The 27813-nt window shown below is 38.1% G+C and overlaps 1 protein-coding gene across 1 annotated transcript in view; it reads left to right on the forward strand.

Annotated features, from left to right (window-relative positions):
• KPNA1 (karyopherin subunit alpha 1) overlaps positions 1 to 27813 on the forward strand; it is a 73368-nt gene that overhangs the window by 40389 nt on the left and 5166 nt on the right. The window contains exons 5-12 of the mRNA XM_075556333.1: positions 2379 to 2473; positions 12880 to 13011; positions 14429 to 14517; positions 14863 to 14962; positions 15604 to 15767; positions 17120 to 17198; positions 19282 to 19407; positions 19778 to 19905. Coding sequence (XP_075412448.1) covers positions 2379 to 2473; positions 12880 to 13011; positions 14429 to 14517; positions 14863 to 14962; positions 15604 to 15767; positions 17120 to 17198; positions 19282 to 19407; positions 19778 to 19905 — 913 coding nt within the window. The remainder of the gene's footprint in view (positions 1 to 2378; positions 2474 to 12879; positions 13012 to 14428; positions 14518 to 14862; positions 14963 to 15603; positions 15768 to 17119; positions 17199 to 19281; positions 19408 to 19777; positions 19906 to 27813) is intronic.

Genomic DNA, 27813 nt, shown 5'->3' on the forward strand with positions numbered 1-27813 from the left:
TTCCATAGCACTTAACTTACCATGCTGTAAATCCCTCAACAGAAAGGATACATATTAACATATAATTTGGAGTCATGCTTAATGTCTGAATTGGTTTATTTGTAGGATCTTACTAGGACCAGAAAGCAGTCATATTTATTGTTTCTGAGCTGTCCTGTGAAAGATCTTAGAGCTGTTCGAACAGTACCTGAGCACAACTCAATTTGAGAAATTCCATCCTCTTTTGAGAAAAACTTTAAAAATATCACTTGCAAGATCAGTGTTGTTGATTTAAATTTACACTGAAGTATGGATATCTTGGTTGGCAGGGAAGCTACCTTTTCTTGTATTAGTGTAGCAGGAAAAATGATGATACTTTGTAATCTGGATAGACTTTGGAAGATCCTAAGGTAAGAAGGGCAAGGGTGGGAAGATGAAGATACGGGCTAGAAGGTTGACAGGTTTTGATTTGGGTGAAAGGGTGAAAAGAGGTCCCTAACTAGGAAAAGAGAAATGGGGTGGGGTGGAACAGAATATGACGGTGGAGAGCTGATGGGTGGTTTGAACTGTGAATGCAGAGTTGATGATCTGAAATATGAATCCCCCACCTAATGCATAATAAAAATTACACTTACATAAAAGATAAACAAATATTTCTGCCCTAAAAATGTTCTTATATCAATTGATTCAAATTATTTCGATGCCAAGTGTTTTGTAACATCCGTTAACATTTTCTAAATGATAGATTCCGGTAACTATAGAGAAAAAGCAGAGAGCATGGATTACAATAATGGACTCAGTAGCTGCTTTTTAAAACGGAGAACTTTGATTAGTCACAAAAACTTGTTACATTAAACATTACAAATCATAAAGTGAACTATTTTAAGTACATTGTGATGTCCAACAATGTGGGTCACTATAAATCTATAATAATTTACCCCACCTTTCTTTGGAATATTATGAAACAGATAACAGCTGTAACAAATATATAAATGGTAATGTAAGACCCAGCAAGTCAGAGTTAAACATTAATTTGCTTTATTATAAATCATTTTATGAGTACAGTCACTGAGTTATTACAACATGTTAAGAAATCAAAGAAATACTGTGATTTTAGGGGGGTTGGGGAGTGGCCAGGAAAAAAGATACTGTGATTTTCTTCATATTGTGTATGCATATAATTTAAGGTTTAATTATATAACTTTCATTTTCCATAAATCATAAATAAGTCAACATCCTTGAACAGTTAAATGTGTAATCATATTACATATTTATCAACATGACTTAAAAAAACATTTTATTAGGGGCTCATACATCTCTTATCACAATCCATACATACATCAATTGTGTAAAGCACATCTGTACATTAGCATGACTTCTAAAATATAATTTTCAATATTAAATTCATTAAAATTCTATCAATTACAAAAACAGTAAGCTGTAGAGAAAGAAAAATAATTAGGTAGACATCTCTCTAGTACAGGGATTTTCAATGTGTGGGTCGCGATGCCTTTGGGGTTCGAATGATCCTTTCACAGGGGTCTCCTGATTCTTACCAGTAGCAAAATTGCAGTTATGAAGTAGCAACGAAAATAATTTTATTGTTGGGAGTGGGTCACCACAACATGAGGAACTATTAAAGGGTCACAGCATGAGGAAGGTTGAGGTGCACTGCTCTAGTAGAACTATAATCCACCTGCCATTTTTCTGGCATTGGTATATGGATGCCATTGAAAACCTTGCTGAACTTTTATTGAAATTAGCATGATATTTCCTATCTAATTACCCAGCAAGCCTTTATTGAATAACTATTTAGAATGGTAATATCTTAAGGGCATAATTTTCACAGTAAAATCAGCCAGCAGTTAAATTCCACCTTGGGGGGAATTATCTTAAAGATTTTAAAAGACTCTCTTTTTCGTCATAAAGTTGGATGCTACTAAACAGTGGTTCATTTGGCATGTCACCCTTAGTGAATTCTTTAAAGCTCCTGATCATTAAATCCTTTAGACTCCCCTAATCTTAAAAGCTTACGCATTAAAAGAGGGTTAGAAGGGAAATACCAGACTCCTGACAGTGGTTGTCTTTTGATGATATTTCTCCTACGTTCGTTCTAAGTTTTCTAGGATAGTGGAGTCATAATTTTAATTATGATTTTTGATGAAGATTTTCCCCCATGCTTCCTTTCCATGATAACTTAGCTTCTTTGTGCTATCTTTCAAACTACCTTTGTGTGAAAAGAAATCAAACCTGTTTCAATTATACATTATTTTTAATGGGTTTTCCAACATGGAAGAGATAAAAATGTGGAGGGAAGATAATGTGAATTGAAGAGTCATGGAGCTTTGCGTTTAACCCAAAGTATTACCTTCATCTTTCTTTCTGATTCGGGGAAACAGAACCTAATCCTCCTATTGACGAAGTGATCGGCACCCCAGGAGTTGTGGCCAGGTTTGTGGAATTCCTCAAACGAAAAGAGAACTGCACACTGCAGGTGGGGACCGTTTTTATTTCTTGCCTCATACCTTAATTCTCATTTTAAACTTATGTTCTGGACATGGATTTTTTTAAAACTTGTTTTATTATACATGAAAGGTCAATGTTTGCTCTTAAAATATTTCCGAGAACCACATTGTGAGCTACTTTTCTCTCTTTATTAACATTGAGCCCTTAAAAATTCTTCCTTTTTAATCACAAGTTGTTTTATGATGATGCGGATAAAATTTACCTAATTCAGAAATGTGTACAATAGAAGAGCCATAGATTGAAATCCATGTGTGGCCTCTATAAAATTTAGTTTTTACCAATTTGTCATTTTACTTGTTGGCTGTCTTAGGGCTATCTAATAAGGACTATTAATTAGGGCTATCAAGATCAGGTACGCATTAATTTTCAAATCTGGTTCTATTTATTCCACTCCTAAAGAGCTAGTAAGGAGATCGACTTGTCAAGAATCTGTATACATTAGTTAGTCTATCAATGCAATGCTATATAGAGAGTTCCAAGAGGAAATTCTGTGAATTTTGTATTGGATACTTTTCCCAATTAAAAAACAGTACACTCTCCCTGATAGCTACCTAAAGATTTTAAAATGCTATCATTTCCTTCGAAAATTTGGATTTTTGTAAACTTGTGATTTGTGAGTACCTAGACTTTCTTGGTATAATCAATAGACTAAATATCTGTATTGCTTTTTAAACAAATAGCAGTGATTCTTAAATTCTCTTAGGACCCCATCTCAAAGGGCTGTTAGAGAAACTCTGCAGTTGTAAAAGCTGATTAGATACCAAATAGATCACGAATGGGTTTTTCCTCCCTTTTCCCAAGTAATTTTTTGTTGCTGTTGCTAATCACCAGCTAGTCATGAAAGGAACAACTCTCCCTGATCCTTTTCTCTTAAGATTGGTGCCATGGTAGAGGTTTTTGTGAATGACTGACCCTGCCCCCAGAGTTTTTTACTGTCCAGATGTTGTAGAGAATTCATAAGACTTGATGGTTTCTCTTTATGTTTCTCTTCTTTCCTCCTACCCCTTTTTACATTCTTGGTTGCAGTGATGAGTTCTATCCAGAGGAAAAACAAACAAAACAAGAAATCCAGAAAAGGTAGAGTACTTCATGTCCCATCAATTTTTCTGCTCCAGTTTGATATTTACCAACTTCCAAATTCATTTGAATTAAGATTCTGTTTTGCTAGCTTTCTCCTGGATTACAATCCTGGCCCATGTCCTAAGGCCAGGCTCACCAGACCTGAAAAGTAGCAGGTTCAGCTAGAGAGCAAGAGAAGAGAGACTTTTCTCAGAAAAAAGGAAATCCAGAACCACCAACACTGCAGAGAACAGAGCCTGAGCCCCCAAGCAACCTGCCAAGAGAACCAGAGGAACCAAATGAGGAGCCTTACTGCAGTTTATTATTTGAAATTCTTTGTAGAAAGAGGGAGGTAGGAAAAACTATCACTTTATTCATGCCAAAAAATGTTTCTGTTCTATCTCAGGGAATGAGAGTAGCTGAGAGAGAGAGACTGAATTTATTTCTGAATCGAGGAAGTCTTAGCAGGGGTTGCAGAGTCCAGATTCTTCCTGCGTTGAACAAAGATGGCCTGACCCAGACCTGCCGGGAAAACACGCAGAGGTGGTTCTCCCTTCTCTAGTACGCACGGAACACTGCCCTCTCCTGGCTAACACATGTAAATTTTACATCATTTAATTCCATACTCTTGGACTGGATCTTGTATTTTAATCTCTCTGAAGAGGAAAGTCCTCAGGCATCTTTAATTTGCTTCTATTTAAATTCTCTGATTTCGCCTTTGTACAAATTAATACATTGTACAAGACAGACAACAGAGATCATGTTGATAGATGTGTTGTATCTCACTAACCTGTTAACTACTGAAAGGTTGTCATCTAAAAAAAATGAAAAAGCTGTCATTTCCGGCTTCTCTGCACATTCAAGCATGGTGTCCTCTCTCCAGTATGACTCCTCAGTAACCCCAAAGCTGAGAGACTCCTTAGACCCAGGAGGCTTCATGCTTTGATACTTCTCAAATAATGTGTTCTGGACAGGTACTTTTTTGGTTTCCAGAGAAGACCAGGATGTAAGCTGTCTCTAATACATGTAACTCCTTATTAGGAGAAATTTTGGAATTTTCTCTTTTGCTATTTCTCTTCTAGAAAGAGACTTCTAATTTGTGTATCAAGAGGAAAGTTGATGGCTCCACTCTCCAATGAATCTTAGGAACAAACTTAATCCCTTTGTGCAATGTAGTTAAAGAACTTAAGAGTTCGACTGAAGGGCCTCCTTTTCTTTCTGGCTTTCCCTGCCTTCAAATTAATGTGGCCCCAAATCAGCGCCTGCTTTGGGCAATGCTACCTGGATATTCACTCACCTTTACCCTAGTGACAAGTGTGGTGAAATCTAGAACCTTGGGAGCAAACAGTACCATTTAACTAAAAGCCTGTTCAGACTCAGTGACATCTGGATTTCAGGCACTTGAGCCTTTGACATGAGACTGGTCTGCCTTGTATGATATATGCCCAGTGCCCAGTTTGCTGGATTCTTTAGCCATGGCCCAACATCATCACGTATTATCCTTCGTATCCCAGAACCATCTAATAGAAACTTAGAAAAATAGCCAAAAGTATATTTCAAACATGAAAGTTTGATGAACTCCTTAAAGTTGTGCATTAAATTAAATGGTCTTAGTTTACCCCCTCTTAACTTTGCTGACTCCCTAAAGCTTAATGTGATGAGCTGCAGTAAGCTCCCCCTCCCCTTCTCTTCCCATCTCTATTGATCCCTGAACCTTTCCTGGAAGGTTGCTCCAACGACTCAGGCCCAGTTCTCTGCAGAGTTTGATATCTGGGTTTATTTTTCTGATGTGAGCCTCTCTTTTCACTTGCTCTCCAGGTGAGCCTGGCATTTGCTAGGAACCAGAGTGGAACCAGCAAAATGGCCAGCAACAGTGTCCTGATCCAAATGGAGAAAGGGAACCAGGAGTACCTCAATCTGGAGTGGGAAACTTGATAGGAGGTCAGAAGTATTTCAGCTTTGAATTATCCTTTTCCTTAAGGAACTGAGCACCAGAAGGTAGAGACTGAGAATGAGAAGGCACCAAATCTTTGTGTGCCCTTTAAATTTCTCAGTTGAAGTTCTTTAGCTAGTCCTGGACAGTGAATAATAATAGGATCAAAAGCTATCAGCAAGCATAGCTGCATAGCAGCTTGTTTCTTGCACGGTGCTGTCCTTGAAACATTAAGCAATAAGATACAGATTAGTTCAGAATAAAAAAGTGACAAGTGAAGCTTGTAGTTATTTTGGCCACCAATGATTTCTTCCACTGATTAATTTTTTAGATATTTTTACTATATTACTATTTTCTAGCATCTCATAATTATTTACTTATATTTTGTTTTCTTACTGTTTGTGTCATAACTGTATGCAAGTGTTTTTGTCATAGATCCTGGACTTTCTGTTCCATAATAAATTCTCTTCTTTTTTTTTTATGTGTGTTGAAATTTTGTTTGTTTATTTATTTAACATTTATTGGGGGCTCTTGCAACTCTTATCACAATCCATACTTCAATTGAATCGGGCATGTTTGTACATATGTTGCCCTCATTCTTTTCTAGACATTTACTTTCTACTGAGCCCTTGGTATCAGCTCTCTCCCCCCATAATAAATTCTAATAGGGGTTCTAAGGCCAAAGCAGTTTTTGAAAAGACAACAAATCCCAATGAAGGGACCAGTCTGTAATAAAAGGGATGTTAGCTAGTTAAAAGTACACAATATTTAAAAAGCATATTTACATGTTAAATATATGTTAGTTGCTTCTGCAACACTAATAGGGGACCTACAATTGCTGAGAGAGGTAATAGACACTAATTAGTCCACGTACTTCATATACATGTATAGATAGCATATTCAAAGGTATGGGCGAATTTTTGCAAAGCGAAAGTGAAGTAATCATATATCGTGTGTGTGTGTTGATACATCTGGTTTTTTTTAAATCATTTTGTTGGAGGACACATCTTGTGTTGTGATATCCAAATTTCCAATCTATTATCTTTGTTTAGGCTGTTCACTTATTCTTTATTTTTCTAGTCATTAATTGTAATTTCTATTTTATTTATGGTACTCATTTAAATGTTTTCTGGAATTCGCTCTTTTCCCCTGAGACCTTCAGTGCTAAAGTTCATAAGAGCAGTTTGAACTATGGCAGCACTTAAGCATTCTAAATGACAGTACCTCACTAATGACTCTTTAAGATAGCCTTTACCTACCCAAGTGTTGCTTCCCTTTTAATGGCACTGGAATCTCCTTGTGTCACTAGCTCTCTGAGAGGGGAGTATGCTGATCTTGCTCATTCTTTCCAGATAGTCTTTCTTTATCTCTGCATTTAGTGACATTTTAGAGGCATACCTTGGAGAGATTGTGGATTTGATTCTAAACCACCCCAATAAAGCGAATATTACAATAATTCAGGCCACAGTGGTGTGTTTTGTTTTTGGTAACCCAGTACATATAAAAAATCTATGTTCATAATAATATGCGGTATTATTATGAAGCAAGCCCTTGTGGCATAGTGGTTACAAATTGAGCTGCTACCTACCTGCAAGGTCAGCAGTTAGAAACCATCAGTTTACTCCCAGGGCTGGGGCGGGGGTGGGGAGGGATTAATAGCCTAGGGAAATCAAAGGAGTGGTTCTACCCTGTCCTGTAGGGTCACTCTGCATTGGAATCTGCTCGATGGCAGTGAGTTAGGAAAACATTTGAAATGTTACTGAGAATTACCAAGAGTTGACACAGTGACACAAAGTGAGCACATGCTGTTGGAAAAATGACAGCACTAGACTAGCTCAACTAGTTTCTTGTGGACTTGCAGTTTGTTTAGGGAAAAAAAGGATAATGTTTGTGATGCACATTAAACCAACTAATAAACCAGTGTATGCCTGTGGTGACTTCTCTGAGCCCACCTTTGGTAGGACAGTTTGGTTTTTACATCATATGGCTGTTATGCTAATTAATGTTTTTAGTAACCAAAAGAAACTGCACTTTAGGGGATCCTGTTTTCTTTTTAGCACCCACAAAATCATCTCTCATACAACTATTGAAATGCCTTGTCCTAGCTACTAGATAACATGCAGTTGAAAGATGCTTTTGTCAGTATTAAAATCATGTTTGAGAGAGGACTGACTAGGCTCCTAAAGTACTTTCTAAAAATGTCAAGTCTTATATGTATATATGAAACCATATGTGTGCATATGTGTATGTACACATGATTTTTGAGTGAGGGTTCTTATCACAATCCATACATCACTTGTTATCAAGCACATGTATACATGTGTTGCCATCATTATTTTCTAGATGTTTCTTTTTCTTTTTAAAAACATTTTATTAGGGGCTCATACAACTCTTATCACAGTCCATACATAGACATACATCAATTGTATAAAGCACATCTGTACATTCTTTTCCCTAATCATTTTTTTCTCTTTTCTTTTTTTACATTTTATTAGTGACTCATAGAACTCTTATCACAATCCATACATACACATACATCAATTGTATAAAGCACATCCATACAATCCCTGCTCCAATCATTCTCAAAGCATTTGCTCTCCACTTAAGCCCTTTGCATCAGGTCCTCTTTTTTTTTTCCCCTCCCTCCGACATTTATTTTTCTATTGAGCACTTTGTGTCAGCTCCCCCCACCTCGTGGCCACTTGATAAATTATAAATTAATAAATTATTATTTTCTTATCTTACATCGACTGCTAACTCCCTTCTCATTATTTCTGTTGTTCGTCCCCCAGGGTGTGTGTGTGCGATTATGTGTCAGTCATCACGATAGGTTTCCTCCTCCTCTCCCCACCTTCCACCTCACGGTTTTATTTTGAATGACTCATAAGTTCACTGATTCAACTCCTCCATTTCAGTCACATCAAGGTACCATCATGTATCCTAAGCACCCCCCCCCCCCATTTCCATTCTTCTGTAACCCTTTGAACTTTCCCTTGGTTAAATGATGCTCTTTCTATCTTCAAATGGTTGATAATTTTAATGCGTGAGGCCATACCCTTGGGAGGTGAGGGTGGAGGCCCATCAGTCTGAATTTGACCAGAAAGCCTGGTCTCTCAGGATTTTGAATTCTGTTTGACACTTTTCTCCCATTCTCACCAGGACCTTCTAGTTTTTCAGAGTAGTTAGTAGTGGGATCCAGGCGCCATTTCTAGTTTCAGTGTTGTAGAGATGTTTGTGTGGTCTATTAGTCCATTGGATTATTATTTCCATGTCTCTTGATTTTCGTCAGTCTCTTCCTTTGGACAGGGAGAAACCACGGCCTTTCAAGACCCTAGTTGCTACTCACCAATATAGGATGTAGAAAATTATTTTTGTGAACTATATTATGCCAGTTTTGACCTTTGTGTCTCTATGTCCTTGCTTTCAGGGCCAGCACCTTATTCCCTAAGAAGTGAGTACATACTTCCTTCTCCCGCTCCCACTTGTTCAGCCTGAGGAGGGTCTATCCAAGCAGCTACTCTTAGATGACTAGTGTTGCAGGATCGTGTAACAGTATTTGTCTCTGTTGTCTTTAACTCTTAGAAATCTCCTGCCTCTATCATTTTTCGAACTTCTGTCATTTATATTGCTTGCCCCTTCACTTCTCTAGCCTATGGTAGGAAACCTTTTTTTTGGGGGGGGGTTGTTCAAATGCCATTTGAATAATTATATCACCCATGGGTCATACTGGTCATTTTATGAACTGAACCCTAATGTGATGGCTGGAACTGCTTTGGTGAGACATGTGATATGGGCTGGTATTGATGATTTTGTGGGCCTTATAAGATGGGGCTTTGTATTCACGTGAACAGTTACAATCCTGAGAAGTCAGTTCTGCCATGTCCTATAGGGTTGCTATGAGTCAGCATTGCGTAATCTGGTCCATGGACCAGCAGTTTCCCACCTCTGCTCTAACCATGGCCTCCCCTCCTTCCCTCCCCTTCCTACGCCATAAGCATCTTGGTAACCTGTTCTTGACTTATTATAATATTTATAATTGTCCTCTTGTGCTTGCCTAATTTCACTCAGCATATTGTCCTTTGATACATCCATGTTGTGAGGTCCTTCAAGAGTTGGTCGTTTTTCTTTTCAGGTTTCATAGTATTCCATGGTATATAAGGACCAGGGTTTATTCTTTTTGATGTTGTGGATTGTGCTGCCCTGAATGTGCCTGTATCTATTCATGCCACGCCTTCTCTAGGATTATATATCAAATTAGAAGGATGGCTGGTCTCTATGGTCATTCTGTTTCCATGCTGCTTTCCACAGAGGTGGTACCAGCAGCAGTGGATGCGGGTTCCCGTCTTCGCACCCTTGCGAGCATTTGCTCTTACTGCCACTAGGGTGAGGTGAGGTGATCTCTCATAGTCTTCTTTTGCATCTTTCGAATGACTAGTGACCATGAGCATTTCTTCATTTGTTGGCCACTTGAATATCTTCTTTAGTGCAGTATCTGTTTATGTCCTCTGACCATTTTTACTTGGATTATTTGCCTTTTTCTTGTTGAGATTTTAACATTTTCTCTTGTAAGCTTTAGGAATCGGGCCCTTGTGTGATAATGTCATTGCCAAAAGTTTTTTCCTAGCTAATTAAGTCTCTTTTTGTGAAATCTTTTGATGAATGTGTCTGCATTTTAGAAGGTCCCAATTATCCAGTTTGTCTGACCGTTTATTTATGTCATGTATTAGGACTCCTAAGATTGTTGATATATTTTCATTGAAGATCTTTAGAATAAGTTCTAGGTCGAGAATGATGATGACAACACATGTACAAATGTGCTTGACACATTGGATGTGCGTATGGATTGTGATAAGAGATGTACGAGCCCCCAATAAAATGATGAAATAAAATAAGGTCTAGGTCTTACCATTAGGATCTTTGATTCATCTTGAGTTCATTTTTTAAAATATGGTATGAGATATGGGTCTTGTTTAATTCTTCTGCCAGTGGATATTCAGTTTTGCAAGTACCATTTGTAAAAGCGATGATCTCCTTCCCATTTAATGTTTTTTTGACCTTTATCAAAGATCAGCTCTCTGAAGGTGGATGAATGTACCTCTGGGTTCTCAATTCTATTGGTTTGTGTATCTATTACTGTAACAATACCACAGTTTTTACTACTCAGCCTATGTCAGAGATATGAATATGCATTTCATTATTAAATTTGGTTACAAAGCTAATGTTTTTCTTCATGATGTTTAGTGCATTATCAACACACCTCCTTTAAATTTCTATTAATTTGAAAAATTCCCGCGGCGGGAAGTGCTAAGGTACTTTTTGGAATTGCCCTGGTGGTGTAGTGGGTCCCGTGTTGGGCTGCTGACCGCAAGGGCAGCACCTTGAAACCACCAGTTGCTCCTTGGGAGAAAGATGAGACTTTCTGCTCCAGTAAAGATTAAAGCCCTGAAAATCCTCCAGGGTAGTTCCGCTCTGTCCTGTAGGGTATCAATTCAATGGCAAAGAGTTTGATTTTTTTGTAGATTGTGCTGTTAGTTTTGGTATCGCTGTTACCTTGATATCAGTGCTCCAGTGAGTTACCAGATTCTTTTACTCACATGTCAACGTTTATAGATTGCTTTGAACATTCCTTCTTTAAGAGTCTTCTATAAACTAGTTATTATTCATTGAGTTTTGGATTGTGTTAATCAAATAGGCTTCTCTCCTCACCCCCCCACCCCCAGTGAACGATGATTTAGTTTTTCATATGGGAGCCATTAATTATTCCAGAAGATTGAAGAAGTCACAGCTATATCTGTTCATGATTTTTGTTGTTGATCCCATTCAAAGGGCAAACCAGTGATTTTTTTCCCCTTCATATATACTTCAGTCAAGAGACAAAAGGAGGAAAGGAAACAAGTTAAATTTATAAATCTTATTTAAATAGAAGTGTAAGTTCATTCTTGGATTTTCTTTTCTTTTTTTAAACAGTTTCATTAGCACATCATCAATATGTCATACATTCATTTTACATTCAATTCTAGAACATTTTCCAAAGTACTCATTATTATTTGTATAATTTTTCTTTAAAAACAATTTTTTTAGGGGCTCATACAACTCTTATCACTGTCCACACATACATCAATTGTGTAAAACACATTTGTACATTTGTGACCCTCATTCTCAAAACATTTAACCCCTGGCATCAGCTCCTCATATTCCCCCCTCCCTCCCCACTCCCCAATATAATTTTTTTTCTAATTGTGACAAAAATATATACAACAGAACATTCTCCAATTCCACAACTTCTACATGTATAGTTTAGCATTGATTATCCTCTTTGATTTATAAAGCCATTCTTGATACCATTTCCAAATTATTCCAGCACAGTGCACGTAAATTCGGTAATCCCTAAGCAACAACTCGTTCTCCCTCACCCATGGTAACCATTGGTCATATTTTGTTTCTTTTCTTTTATAAAGTAGTATTTTTATATAGTATTCACATATCATACACTTTTGTGGTTAAATCACTTGTAAAAAGTTTCATATATGATAACAATCAGTTCTAGTGTGTCTTCCCCCTAACTAAGTATTTTTAATCGTAGACAAAAGAGGTTACTGAAGAGATGTGTAGAATTAGCATATTCTGGGGTTTGGGGTTGTTGTTATCCTTAATTCCTTTAAAAATCTTAATGTGTACCGATGCTCTGATACTAGAGTGTACCTTTACTCAGGGTACCCTCTCTTCCGACCCTTAAATATGCCCTTAAAAATCTTAAAAATTGCTGTACCTTGGTTTGGAATGTCTTATGGATTAGAAGCTCTTATGCACTGAAATTATCATTTTAAAATCAATTATATGCCTGTTAACGTCCTTTTGTATATTATTTGAAGTATCTTTTGCCTTTTTACTATGTCTTTATTTTTTAACTCTTCCCATTTCACTTTGCTCATCTTATACAAATTATTCAATTTTATTTTTTTGTATTAGGTAGTAGGGGTGGTACAAGTCCACAAGACACATAAGGCTTTGAAGAGAAAAGCATCTTTCTCACCCTGTTACCTAGTCATTCAGACTTTCTGTAGAAACAAATATTTGTAATGTGTATAATCCTTTTAAGAAAATATAGTGATACCAATCATTAATATATACTTGTTTTCCTTTTACATATTATATATTGGAAGAGCATTTCCTATCACTTGAAGTACTCCATTTTTATGGTTGTACGTCAGTTCTAGGCTGAGGTGTTACTCCTGGGACTTCTTTAAAAATTAAGGTATTGGATTCAAGCAATAATGTTAATATGTTAATAATTTTTTTTCATATACAGAACAGTTTGTTGCTATAACTAAATAAGCTAACAAAGCCTAATGAATAATGAAAAATTATTTTTATTTTTATAGTTTGAATCTGCTTGGGTGCTGACAAATATTGCTTCAGGGAATTCTCTTCAGACTCGGATTGTGATTCAAGCAGGAGCTGTGCCCATCTTTATCGAGTTGCTCAGCTCAGAATTTGAAGATGTCCAGGAACAGGTACAAAAAGAAATAAATACAGAAAAGCAGATGAAAGAATAACATCCTTCCCTTTTGTCTTTATATTCAGGACCCGAGTTTCACTACTTGACCATGACAGTGATAGGTATATGGCAAGGAATGTTCTAGAAATTAAAACTAGTAGTAAATTCCAAAGAGACTTTAAGTAGAACTTCTTCTAGAAACATGTAACCACTTTCCTCACTTCCATTTCTGAAGTTCTTTAATCTGCATCCCTTCTTATATCATGTAAGCCGTCCTTGTCGGAATCCCTCCTACCATCATGGAGTCAATTGTGACTTACAATGACCCTGTAGTACAGGGTAGAACTGCTCACATGCATTTTCGAGGCTGTCACCACGTCTGTGTGTAGGAAGCCTCATCTTTGTCCTGCAGAGCAGCTCAGCTGGTAGTTTTAATTGCTGATGCCATCAGGCCTCCTTGTAGAACTATCTAATATTGATGAAAGTAACGTATCTTAGTAAGGTTGGTACAGAAAATGACGTAGAAAACATGCATGGCTTTTTAATGCCAACTTTTATCAAATTTACAAATACAATCAGTGTTTAGTATGACATTTTTACAGCTTTATTGACATCTGACAAGTATACTATTATCTATTTTCAATTTGAGAGTTAGTATATGTATGCATCAAGAAACCGTCACCACAAATCAAGATAAATTTCATAAATCTTTTACTCTCAAAAGTTTAGAAAATAATCTGCATTTGGATTCCTTTAATTCTTTGTTGACCATTTTCTCATGTAAGGAAATTTAAATGACTGGTTAAGCCATTGGAATTTCTGCTGTGTACCAAGGGTTTATATAGGATGCTACTTATGAATGAAAGATAAAGGCACTGTGTATAAGTCCTGGCTCTTCCCTTTAATAATCTTGCTAGCATGAGTGTTCGATTTTCTTTTTCAAAACCATTTTTGTGGGATCTTTTACAGATATAACATTTCATGATTCAACCTCAAATTGTTGTTGTACATGTTAGGATATTAGTAGGTGTCCTTCCCTCAATCCCACAGGAGTGTTGTTTGACTCTGATGTTGAAACTGAAAATCAAACCCAAACGCCATCGAGTCAATTCTGGCTCATAGTGATCTTTCATAGGGTTTGTGGAACCGGAAATCTGTATAGGAACAGGCACTTTGATCTTTCTCCGGTGTAGGAGTGGCTGATTTTGAACTACTAATCCTGTGACTGGCATCCCAATGCTTATCCCACAGTGCATACAGCGCTCTTTACTATGAACAAACTGAAAGTGGTACTTAGTTAATGTCCAGGTGTAATATGTTGATTAACTGCTATCCAATTTTATGAAGAGTTATTGTGGCAAGCTGGTTGTTTTTTTTTTTTACTGAGGTTTTTCTAATGATGTAAATTATGAAAATCATTAATTTTCTTGCAGGCAGTCTGGGCTCTTGGCAACATTGCTGGAGATAGTACCATGTGCAGGGACTATGTTTTAGACTGCAATATCCTTCCACCTCTGTTACAGTAAGTTCCTCTTTTTCTGCATCTGCTCAGCGTTTTCTGGAGTAATAAAAATAGGAAGCTCCTCAGCAGTGCATCATTGGAAATCTTTTTGGATTTCTTAGTGTTACTTTCCATTCTAGGTATGTTCTTGTTAATTTGCTCAGATAAGTTCTTTAAGTACCCTGTCACATTCAGATACCAGAATTAGTGGAGTTACAAAGTAATGCCATTTCATTGTTTGGGGAGAAGAGTATCTGAGTGTGGTTTGACCATTGTTCAGTAGAATTAAATGGCTTAGTATTTTTCTTAGGCCACCAGAGATTTAATGTTCATTATGGAGTTAATATTTGTACCTTACTCATACAGGTTATTTTCAAAGCAAAACCGCCTGACCATGACCCGGAATGCAGTCTGGGCTTTGTCTAACCTTTGTAGAGGGAAAAGTCCACCTCCAGACTTTCCAAAGGTAAAGATTATACTTGTGGGAAATTTACAGGAAAGGTGCAACTAAAGAATGTACAGCCAATGTTAATGTGAGCAGAAGGAATAACTCAGTAAAATTACCGTAGATACTGTTGTGTAAGCCAACCCGAATATCAGCCGAGGCACTAAGTTTACTACAAAAACTGCATTAAAAATATGCTGGGAAAAACACTCTGCTTATACATGAGTATGTACGGTCAATGTGAGAACATTATCTATTTTAGAGAAACTGGACATTTTGCTGTGTTTGTTTTAATTTGAGATCTGTTTTCACTGTACAGTCTTGAGTTAATCTTAAAAACTATTGTTTTGTAATTTTAAAGATTCTAAATGCTTTTGCAGTTGTGGAAGTTCCTTTCTCTTAGTGGTCTATAAGAAGAGTATGTTAGGAATGTTTATGAAATTTTGCTTCCTGAAATTTTGTTTTCATGCTGTGACCACTTTGTCAGAGTCAACCAAAAGGTCACTGACAACATTTTGATGAACATGCCACTCAGTAGTCACTTGTGGGACCCCAACTCCCCTATAAAATAACAGGCATATGCCTGTCTACCTTCTTTATGAGAACTCGCCCTACTTCTGGCTTTTAGTCTGTTGAGTTAATGTACATATTTCCTTTCACAGGTTTCGCCATGCCTGAATGTGCTTTCCTGGTTGCTGTTTGTAAGTGACACGGACGTATTGGCTGACGCCTGCTGGGCCCTCTCCTATCTGTCAGATGGACCCAATGATAAAATTCAAGCAGTCATTGATGCTGGAGTGTGCAGGAGACTTGTGGAACTGCTGATGTAAGAGATCTTTCCTTTCATAAAGGCAGTCTGCGCTTTTAGCATTAGATTCGTTTTCTAGTTGTCTTTTCGACTGTTATTTTTTATTCTTTGGTTTGATGTCCTTTTTTTTAATGAGACTTATTAAGAACTTGCTTTTTTTTGGTCAACATTTCTTCAGCAGTCTTAACAGTTTCTTCAGGAAAACTTTATGCAGTGCTTTCTCTTACTGGATGATCAAACCCTGATCTATTAATAACAAATATTACCCCCCCCTCCCAAAAAGAAAGTAGGTATATCCTTAGCTTGTTGAATTTAGATTGATGTCAGACATTGAGTCTTGCTTTGCTTTTGATAGAGTTCTTTGTGATGCTTTTAACTATCGAGTAAACAGTTTACTGTGTTAATCAGGTTTGTTGGTAATAAGAGAAAAAACTAGATTTAATATGAAGATAGCCTGGAAACTGATGTAATTGCAAGCCACATGAAATTTAATTGCAGTAACTCCACAGTAGATGCAAGGAGACCTTGCTGCCCAAACAGGACATGTGGAATGGATTAGATCAGCATACAGAATACACAACACTGGGGTGATAGCTGGTCACACAGAGTACAGGTCAGCAGATTGAGTCCTTGTGAATGAAAGCAATATGATGCTGTTGGAGCTAGAATTCCAATATTCCCACTCTTGGAAATAGTCTACTTTTTAACTAATAGATTATTGTATACTTGACCATCATCAGATCTTAGCATAAATGTGAAGTAACTGACACTGTTTTGACCAAGTCATCCTTCTTATAAAGCAGAGAATGGGAGGCATTAAACGATACTGACTTAATGAACCTGAAAGCAAAGCTATTTGTATTGATCTTCAAGTATGTAAAGAGATTTGTGGAGCTTTTTGACCAGTTAGGGAAAGGAGTTGTAGGCGGAGGAGTTCACGATTTAATTCCTGGAACCTAATCTTCATTTTCAAGTTAGTTCACCTGTTGATAGATTGATTTTTACTTCTCTGACAATTTATGCAATGTATAAGAGTTAATAATTTCTCTCCATTGTCTTAGGAACCATAGAGGACCAAGGAAAAAGGAAATGGAGACCTCTGTTAAAGATTGGGGAAAACTGTAGAAAAGGCTACTAGGCAAGAATTGTAGTTTTAAATCCAGAAATATCGAGTAAGGGGAAAAATAGCTCTTCTTGATTTTGCCAAACTTTACAGCAGAGTGATTGGAGTCCCTTAGTAACCCCCACCATAGGGTACCTTGTTGCTCAAAAGTTCTTACACACAGTGATTTTCTTTTGCTTTTCAGCTTTAAGGAAAAGAGACTAAGAGTAAAACTGTCCAAATGTAACCTTCCTTTTTGTGGTTGCAGGCATAATGATTACAAAGTGGTCTCCCCTGCTCTGCGGGCTGTGGGAAACATTGTCACAGGGGATGATATTCAGACACAGGTATGCATCAGTGTTATTTTTCTTCCTTCAAAAACAGTAGCTGGGTCCTCCATGGTCATACAGCTGTTACCCTGTTTCCCCTAAAGTAAGACGTCCCTCAAAAAGAAGACCTACTTAAGACTTTTGCTTCTCATGGAAATATAAGGAAGGCATCCCCTAAAAATAAGACCTCCCTGAAAATAAGGCCCCCTGAAGCTACCATAACTCTGGACGGTGGACCGTAGTGGCGGGCGCCGCCACGCAGCTCACTGTTGGCTGTAGTGCAGCCGGAGCGGACAGGAAGTACGAGGTCTCTTTTAATAAAACAATAAATGTGTACCGTATTCTTCTTGGAAAAGTAAGACATCCCCTGAAAATAAGGCCTAGCACTTCTTGAGGAGCAAAAACCAATATAATTATTATTAAAATAATAATCATTTTTTGGGAAACGGTAGGATATTTAGTTATATTATTAGCGGGAATTGATAAGCCCTCTTTGTCTCATTGTGTGTTGTAAGTGGTGGTTTATAGGAAGGGACTTCCAAAGGTTCATGGACAATTCCATTATCTTTGCAGTTCCCATTGTGTGCATACTTTTGATGCCCCTTTGTATAACTCCTCCCAGTGCCTTTGGCCTCTGTGTTGACCTGTTAGTTGTAGTGATTTGGGGTTACCTGTGTTTTCCACTACTTTGTTTGGAGCAGGCAGGTTTTTGTTTTCCAGCCCTTGTTTTGCAATTTAATGTGTGACTTTTGGTAAAAGCACACACAGCGCGTTAGGTTGAAATTTCGACCGTGGGTGCACATTCTCGTTCTCATTCTAGTTGTTTTCATTTCCGTTTATTTAGCTTCCATGCCCTTCTCATTTTTGCTGTAGGATAAATGTTGATTCATGAGATAATCTTCTATTAAAATACTAGTGTCTTATGAATGATATATTAAAGCTCCATTTTATGCTGGCATTACGGTGTGCATTTTAATTTTCTTAGTTTTTTTGACATGCAAAAACGTAACTTGGTTACATTTTAATTTTCTCACTATAATTTCTTTCATTGTTTTTATGCCTTAACCATTTGATAACTTATTTACTTAGACTCTTGGAAAACCCATAGGGCAGTTCCATTTTGTCATATAGGGTCACTGTGTTGGAATAAGTTTTTTTGAGTGAGTTATATACTAATACGTCTTCAGTTTTCAACTAGTTTATCCCTTATACTGTCTGTTAAATAAAACCTCTAGTCATTGGAAGAGCAAAGGATTAACTGTAATAATACAAGATATTTATAAATACTTTTGTTTCCAAGCTGGATAACTCTTTTGTATAGTGATTGACACTTGAGCTCACCAAATAGACTGTTTTAATCCCCGTAACTGGTGTCACTGTCTGGAGAGTGTGTCGTCTTTGTTTGTCTCTTCCCTCTGTCAGCTGGGGTCATCTCCTTTTCATCTTGGTCTTTATTAACTGTGTGTCAGAGCCCTAGTGCCTTAGTGGGCACACACTGGGCTACAACCCACAGGGTTCACAGGTAGAAACCAATAGCCGCTTCACAAGGGGAAAAGATGGGACTTTCTATGCCCATAAAGGGTTAACAGTCTTAGAAACTTAGAGGGGCAGTTCTACCTGCCCTACAGAGTTTCAGTAAGTCGTCCTCTTCACTCTGTGGCAGGGGGAAGAAGCTCATTGATGATCAGTACAGAGTTAATCTCTTGATTGGGAAATCTCAGATCACTTTTGGTTTCTGGCCACTTGAGATATATATATAAGTATATATATACATACATACATATATATGTATATCTCCATCCAAAAGACATTTTAATGCTGCAGGGATAGGAATATGGGTAACTCTGTTCTAATTACTAATATTAACATTTTTATTATACTTTATTAAGTGCATTTTTAGCATTATAGTAAAATCAATTTAATACTCTTTTATTCTTCGTAGCAATAAATCTTTTTTTCCCCATATGTAAAGTTAATGTTTCTGAAACTAAGTAGAGGTAATATTTCTTTGTCTACGTTTTCCCTAAATTGTGTCTTCTGAGTTAAAGGTTTAGTTATATTTGAATCAACATAATAACTTTAATTTAAACTTATTTTTTAGGTGATTTTGAATTGCTCAGCTCTACAAAGTTTATTGCATTTGCTGAGTAGCCCAAAGGAATCTATCAAAAAAGAAGCATGTTGGACAATTTCTAATATCACAGCTGGAAATAGGGCACAGATTCAGGTAATCTTAGAACCCTTGTGTCTGTGTTTTTCTCTCTTTTTATTCTGTATTTTTATTGATACATCTTTCAGTCTTAGGATTTTTCTGTTTTTTTAAAAACAAGTTTTAAAAAATACTTTCACACTTTGAAGATTCTTACTTTCCAACACTGTTGTCTTGCTTCATAGTCTGCATCTTTCTTAATCCTAAGTCTAATGGATGTTAAGTCATGAGTTCACAGCCTGTAGAGTGATAACAGCGTTAAGCCTGAGTTAGGAATGGTGATCATTTTATAATAAGGAGGTGGTGTCAGTAGTAAAGTTATCCTGGGAGTTATAGTTACATGAGCTCTTTTGAACAAATCTTGTTTTTAATTTTTTCTTGATTTCAGACTGTGATAGATGCCAACATTTTCCCAGCCCTTATTAGTATACTACAAACTGCTGAGTTTCGGACGAGGAAAGAAGCTGCCTGGGCCATAACAAATGCAACTTCCGGAGGATCTGCGGAACAGATCAAGTAAGTGTTATTCCCAGGGAGTGCCCGAACGGCTACATTTTAGCAATCTGCTCGAGGAAGAACTGCCCCTGTGGATTTCTGAGACGAGGGCTCTCTATGAGATTACAAAGCCCAGTCTTTCTCCTGAACTTGCCTCACGAGTGTATTTAATTCCTTACACCTCTCTCTTTGCTTCTTCTGAAAATGATCCTGGGGCATGAGAAGTAAGGCATAGTTGAAGATTGCAGTGATAGAAATATATACAGGGTGGCTCCAGCCTGCTCTGGATGGAGCTTCTTGGTCAGACACATCCTGGTAGTCTATAAGATTGCTTATAGAATCTTTAGAGCTCAGCTGTAATAGTTAGTGCTTATTATTATTTCTAGTTTAGTGGGTTTAGTAATAGAATTGGCTCAGACTTAAAAACAGAGGTATGTTTTAGAATACTGTTCTAAACCCAAATAAGCAAGTGTCATTCAGTAAAGGGAGGGATATATATTGACTTGAGACTTACATGGCCCTCTTGCTACAGCTAAAATCATAAAGGCTACAGAAGATATAAATGTAAACAGAAATGAGTTCCCTAAAGAGACATCATATATAAGGGTAAATTAAAAAGTATTGCTACTAGAGGTCCTTCCATGTCATACTTGCAAGGATTTATTCCAAACAAAAAAAGTTCAAACAAACCTTTCATGCCTACAGACAAGTTGTGTCAATAATGTACTTACTTCTCTTAACCTTGGTGCCTTAAAAAAACCCAAAAAGGATATATTTTTGCTCTATAGGGGGAAAAGATACATACATTTTTTAGGTCAGGGCTAATACCAAAATTTCAACAAAACTCACATGGACATCTCCCCAAATCATGGAAGCTTTGCAATTTATGGGAATGTTGATATATATATATATGGTTGGGAAGACCTCCAAGATTAACCAAGAGAGAGAGAACCATTAGGCTTGACAAATGAAGAAACTGGCTGAAGTTTGAAGACGAGGTGCAAGAAAACTTTGTCATTTACATGATACTGTGACTGAAGTTGTAATCTCATGGTTTATTCTCATTTCAATTTTAAGTGAATACAATGGCCTCAGCAAGATTTGGCTGGATGGGTGCCAAAAGCATTGGTATTTTTAATCCATTCCTTTAAACAAGATCAAAGCTAATCATGATTTTGTGGAACAGATCGTAACATAGGACAAGTCTTGGATTTCCCTATATATGATCCAGAGAGGAAGGCCCGATGGGAAAAAGGGATTTGCAGGGGATATACTTGGGCCAGTTAAATTCAAGGGAGAGAGGCCAGGGTGGAACATTAAGGAGACTGTTTCATGGTATTCCAAAGGGTTAATCTTGGTAGCTTTTTCTCAACACAGGATGATTCAAGTGGTATATTGTGAAGAAGCTTTAAGAAAATAGAAAACTACATTGGTGAAAAATAGCAAAGAACATTTAAAAGGAACACAATTTGAGTCCTTTATGAGTGCCAAAACTGCCATTTGGGGATGGACAAATCGAAGATCACAGACTTTTCAAGGCAGGGTGACAAAGTGGGACAACTGCCCTCAGAAGTACATAGACCAAGATGGAGGATACTTTGAGATACACTAGCGACACATTTTGATATTTTTTATTTGATAAGGATTTAACATAGCAGTACTTATTTAACTTTGATGTACCTTTTAATTAAGAGTACAGGCTGGACATTCTTTTTTTCTGATAGAAAAATAGACTAATAAGGAAGAAAAAAATGTAACCTAGACTCTTAACATGCCTTAGGGGAAATAAATCCAGGTGGGGATATTTTTTAATCTGTGCTAAAAGAATCATTAAAACCCCTTAAAGTCTTAGATAACACTGAGGAACATAGCTATTTCTCAGTGTTGTTTTGTGGATTAGGTGGGGGGGGGGGGAGATAAAGATAGTATAGATTAAGTGGCTGACATGATGTAGACACTCTGAAAGTGACCGTTTTGATTGCTGTTTGGAAGTTCATTTAAGGTCAAGAAGGCATAACAGATTATAGCTAATTGATTGAGATACAGAGGATAAATATATATTCAACAGTCTAAGATTAGCATCAAGATTAACACATTCAACAGCTATTTGAGAAAATTTCAGTGATTCTACAAGGGGGCTTTAGAAACGCATATGCAAGTAGGTTTGTTTGGTTTTGTTTCAGTTTCTCAAGATTTTGTTTCTGAGTTTTATGATGCTAAGCGTGGTGCCATGGTGGCACAGAGGGGTTACTCGTTGGGCTACTCACCACTAGGTCAGCAGTGTGAACCACTAGCTGCTCTTTGGGAGGGAGCTGAGGCTGGCTACTCCATCAAAAGTTACAGTCTGAGAAACCCCAGCCCTGTCCGGCTGCTAGAAGTGGGGTTCTACTCGGTGGCAGTGAGTGTGAGTTTATGATTCTAATTATGTCATCTCCAGATGGCAGTGATCTGAAGGAATAATAGTTTATTTTTAGCATTGTTTTCAAACTCTGATGTATGATTATCAATTGCCCCTACATTTTATACAAATTATACTTTCTTAATTCAAGTCAAACTGTACATATTTTTGTTTTGGAGTTTTTCTTTAAAAAGTAGGAACATTTAAAATCAAGAGAAGTGTTTTACTCTGCTAGAGTAGAATAGCTGCTGTCTCTTTAAAACTCAGCATAGCTCTTTACAAACCTAGCAGCTGCTTCATAGCTTCTTCCTTTTTAAATCATTTTATTGGGCACTCGTACACCTCTTATCACAACCTATATATCCATTCATTGTGCCAAGCGCATTTGTAATTTGTTGCCATCATTTTCTTTTTTTCTTTCTTTTTACTTTTTAAATTGTTTTATTAGGGGCTCATACAACTCTTATTTATTTTTTACATTTTTATTAGGGGCTCGTACAACTCTTATCACAATCCATACATATACATACATCAATTGTGTAAAGCACATCCATACATTATTTGCCCTAATCATTTTCAAAGCCTTTGCTCTTCACTTTTTTAAGCCCTTTGCATCAGGTTCTCGTTTTTATTCCCTCCCTCCCCGCTCCCCCCTCCCTCACGAGCCCTTGATAATTTATAGATTGTTATTTTGTCATATCTTGCCCTATCCGGAGTCTCCCTTCCTCCCCTTTTCTGCTGTCCGTCTCCCAGGGAGGAGGTCACATGTGGATCCTTGTAATGGGTTCCCCCTTTCCAACCCACTCACCCTCTACTCTCCCAGTGTCGCCCCTCACACCCCTGGTCCTGAAGGTATCATCCACCCTGGATTCCCTGTGCCTCCAGCTCCTATATACACCAGTGTACAACCTCTGCCCTATCCAGCCCTGCAAGGTAGAATTTGGATCATGGTAGTTGGAGGGAGGAATCATCCAGGATCTGGGGGAAAGCTGTATTCTTCATCGGTACTACATCGCACCCTGACTGACCCATCTCCTCTCCTAAACCCCTCTGTGAGGGGATCTCCAGTGGCCGACAAATGGGCTTTTGGTCTCTACTCTGCACTTCCCCATTCATTCACTATGGTGTATGTATGTATGTGTGTGTGTGTGTGTGTGTGTGTGTGTGTGTGTGTGTGTGTGTGTGTATAGATTGGATGATGCCTTATACCTGGTCCCTTTGGCACCTCATGATTGCACAGGCTGGTGTGCTTCTTCCATGTGGGCTTTGTTGCTTCTGAGCTAGATGGCCGCTTGTTCACCTTCAAGCCTTTAAGACCCCAGACACTATCTCTTTTGATAGCTGGGCACCATCCGCTTTCTTCACCACATTTACTTGCTCACCCGTCTTGGTTTCAACCGTTGTGTCGGGAGGGTGAGCATCGTAGAGTGCAAATTTAATAAAAGAAAGTATTCATGCATTGAGGGAGTGCTTGAGTAGAGGCCCAAGGTCCTTCCGTCACCTTAATACTAAACCTATAAATATAGACACATAGATCCATTTCCCCATCCATATATACACACACACACACATATATATATTTGCATGTACATGTCTTTGTCTAGACCTCTATAAATGCCCTTTGCCTCCTAGCTCTTTCCTCCATCTCCCTTGACTTTCTTTCTGCCCCGCTACCATTTTCAAAACATTTTCTTCCTACTTGAGCCCTTGGTATCATCTTCCTATTTTTTACCCCACCCTCCCTCACCCTTCCTCCTATGAATCCTTTATAATTTATAAATTATTATTATTATATCATGTCTTAACACTGATCGATGTCTCCCTTCACCCATTTCTCTGTTGTCCATTCCTCCAGGAGGGGATTATAGATAGATCATTGTGACCAGTTTCCTCTTTCTCCTTCCACCTTCCCCTTACCCTCCTGGTATGGCTACTCTCAATATTGGTCTTGAGGGGTTTATCTGTCCTGGATTCTCTGTGTTTCCAGCTCTTACCTGTACTTGTGTGCTTGCTCTGACAGATCTGTAAGGTAGAATTGGGATCACGATAGTGGTGGGGAGGAAGCATTCAAGAACTAGAAGAAAGTTGTATAAACATACTATACTGCACCCTGACTGTCTCTTCTCTTCCCCGTGACCCTTCTGTAAGGGGATGTCCAATTGCTTACAGATGGGCTTTGGGTCTCCACTCCACACACTCCCTCATTCACAATGATACAGTTTTTTGTTCTGGGTCTTTGATGCCTGATACCTCATCTTATTGACATGTCATGATTACACAGGCTGGTATGGTTCTTCCATGTGGACTTTGTTGCTTCTCAGTTAGATGGCCGCTTGTTTATCTACAAGCCTTTCAGACCCCTGATGCTCTTATCTTTTGAAAGTTGAGCACCATAAGCTTTCTTCAGCACATTTGCTTATGATCCGCTTTGTCTTCAGTGATTGTATTAGGAAGATGAGCATCATGAAATACCAGTGTAATAGAGCAAAGTGTTCTTGCATTGAAGGAGTCCTTGAGTAGTGGCCCAATGTCCATCTGCTACCTTCATACTAATCTAAACTTATAAATATAGGCACATAGATCTATTTCCCCATGATCATACATGAACATATTTACATATGTACGTACCTGTATTTAGAGCTTTGTAAATGCCCGTTGTCTCCTAGTTCTTTCCTCTATTTCCTTTTACTTTCCTCTTCTCCCACTATCTTGTTCAGCCTTCATTTGGATTTCAGTAATTCCTTTTGGCTACATTGCCCTTGACTCAGCCCTGTCAGACCTCCTACACCCTCCTCGCCATCCATTTTAGTTCACTTGTTCCCTTGTCCCTCGGTTTGTTAACACCCACTTCCTTCTCACTGCCTCCCTCTGTCCCATGCCATTCCATTGTTTTCTCCTCTGCATTGTTTATCTCACCTATCTTTTCTACATAAACAGCTTCATAACTTTCTTAAAGTGATGCTTAGGTATCAAATTACCTATCAGATTTAACCCTGAAGATGGAATTACTGAATATATGAGTACTATAGCAAAAGGTGGTGAAGAAAGCAGATGATGCCCTGCTACCCAAAAGATTAGCCTCTGGGTCTTAAAAGCTTGCCTTAAAACAAAGTCATTTAAGTGAGGTGTTGACCAAGCCCATATGTAAGAAGCATACCAGCCTGTATGATCCAAGGTTTGTACATAATAAAATGCCTTATCAGAGGAGGGATTGTATTATTCTGAGCATCCAGTTTGTAGAAGGTTATGGATAACAGTGAAAGCCTAAAATTCATTTGCAGTGTCCATATGGGTTCCCTCTGACCATTGACCAGGGGTGGTAATTGTCTTGCCATCAGACAGAATGCATCAGAAAGTGAATTCATGCAGACACAGCGCCGTTCAATTTTTTTTTAAGGAGCATTCTGGCTATACCTAAAAAAAAAAAATCATTTTATTGGGAGCGCTTACAGATATTTTAAAAATCTGTAATTAAATCAGATCAAGCATAATCGTATAATTGCTGCCACCATGATTTCCAAAACATTTTATTTCTTCTTGAACTCTTTGATATCAGCTCCTTTTCCTCTCCTCCCTCCCCCACCATTTCCCCCTAGGAACCCTTATTATTATATACTATGCATTTCTGTGTCTTACACCATCCAATGCATCGGTTCGTCTACACTTCTGTCATTTGTTCTGTCATTTGAGTGGGGTTATTTAGTCATCAATGACATTGCTCCTTCTCCCCCCTCTCACCCACCTTCCCATATCTTTAGGGAATCACTCCCATTATGATTTCTGAAGGGTTTGTCTTCTTGGATTTCATGCAGTGAATTACCTTAATTATACCTATGAACATATGTAGATCTCACAAGATTAATGAGGTGAAACTAAGACCAAAATAGTAAGGGCTGGGTGGAGATATTTAAAGAACTAGTGGATAATTCTGTTCATCATTTGTGCTATACTGCACCTTGGATATATTTTCCCTTCCATGTGGCCCTTCAGACTGTCCAATTATAGTTGGGTTTTGGGTCTCCATTTTTGTCTACGCTCCTTCATGTCAATTTGATTGCTTGTTTTTAAATTTCTGATCTCTATTCCCTTCGACACCTCATGATCATACAGGCTGGTAGGCTTCTTCCATGTGGGCTTTGGTGCTTCTCTAACAGATAGCTGCTTGTTTAACTTCAAGCACGTAAAACCCCAGATGCTGTATCTTTTAATAGCTGGGCACCATCAGCTTTCTTCACCACGTTTTGTGTATGCACCCATTTTGTCTTCAGCGATCCTGTTGGGAAGGTGAGTATCATACAATGGCTTTACTTATTTAACATAGATCTATTTTCTATTTTGGCAGTCCATGATACTTTTCAGTACTCCTTGCCAGCACCATAATTAAAGTGCAATTATTCTTCGGTATTCCTAATTCATTGTTTAACTTTCACATGATATGAGACAACTGAAAACTGGTTATGTGTTGGACTGCTAACTGCAAGATCAGCAGTTCAAAATCACCAGGTGAATCTTGTGAGAAAGATGAGACTTTTGTGTTAGTCCGGATAGACTAGAGAAACGATTCCAAGAAGACTCACATATGTATAGGAAAGAACTTTATATCAGAGCAGTTGTATATTGAGAAAACTTCCCAGCCCCATCCAGATCAAGTCCATAAGCTTGATATTAGTCCATATGTCCAATACTGGTCCATAAGTTCCTCTTTAGACTCCCATAGCACATGCAGTGACACCGAATGCAGGAAGATCACAGGCCACTGGGTGTAAACCTTGGATCCAGTGGCAATGAAAGCATCTCGGCGCTGGTGTGGGTCTCCACTTGGCTCCTCCAGCTCCAGCACTCAGGCTCCACCAACATAGCTTCATGTGGCTTGTCATCATGATTATAATTTATCTTAATGCCGACCTCTATCTCACTCTGCACTTTCTGTACCTCTCCACTCCTCACCTTCCTCCTACTCTCATGGTATTGCTACTCCCATTTGTTTCTGATGGGTTTATTTGACCTGAATTCTGTGTGTTGTGAACTCTTAACTGGACCAGTGTACATGTTCTGGTCTAGCTAGAACTGAAAAGGCAGGACTGGGGTCAAGATAGTGGGGGGTGAGGGAGCCTCAAGGAAACAGGAATATTGTGTGTTTCATTGGTGCTATATTGTGCCCAGGTTGACTCAATACTTCCCGGTGACTCTTATGTGAGGGGATGTTCCATTGTATACAGATGGGTTTTAGTTCTCTGACCTCCCTCGTTCTCAACAATTTATTTTTCAGTTAGTTTTTTTGGGGGTCTTATGATGCCTGTTACCTGATCCCATTGATTCCTGATGATCACGCAGGCTGGTGTGCTTCTTCTGTGTGGGCTTGTTACTTCTCTGCTAGATGGCCATTTGCTTATCATCAGGCCTTTAAGACCCCAGATGCTGTATCTTTTGATAGTCAGGCGCCATCAGCTTTCTTCACATTTGCTTGTGCACCCATTTTGTTGTCAGCTATTGTGCAGGGAAGGTTAGCATCACAGAATGCCAGGTTATTA

The sequence above is a fragment of the Tenrec ecaudatus genome, chromosome 8 (assembly GCF_050624435.1).
Source record: "Tenrec ecaudatus isolate mTenEca1 chromosome 8, mTenEca1.hap1, whole genome shotgun sequence".
NCBI classification, from domain to species: Eukaryota; Metazoa; Chordata; class Mammalia; order Afrosoricida; family Tenrecidae; genus Tenrec; species Tenrec ecaudatus.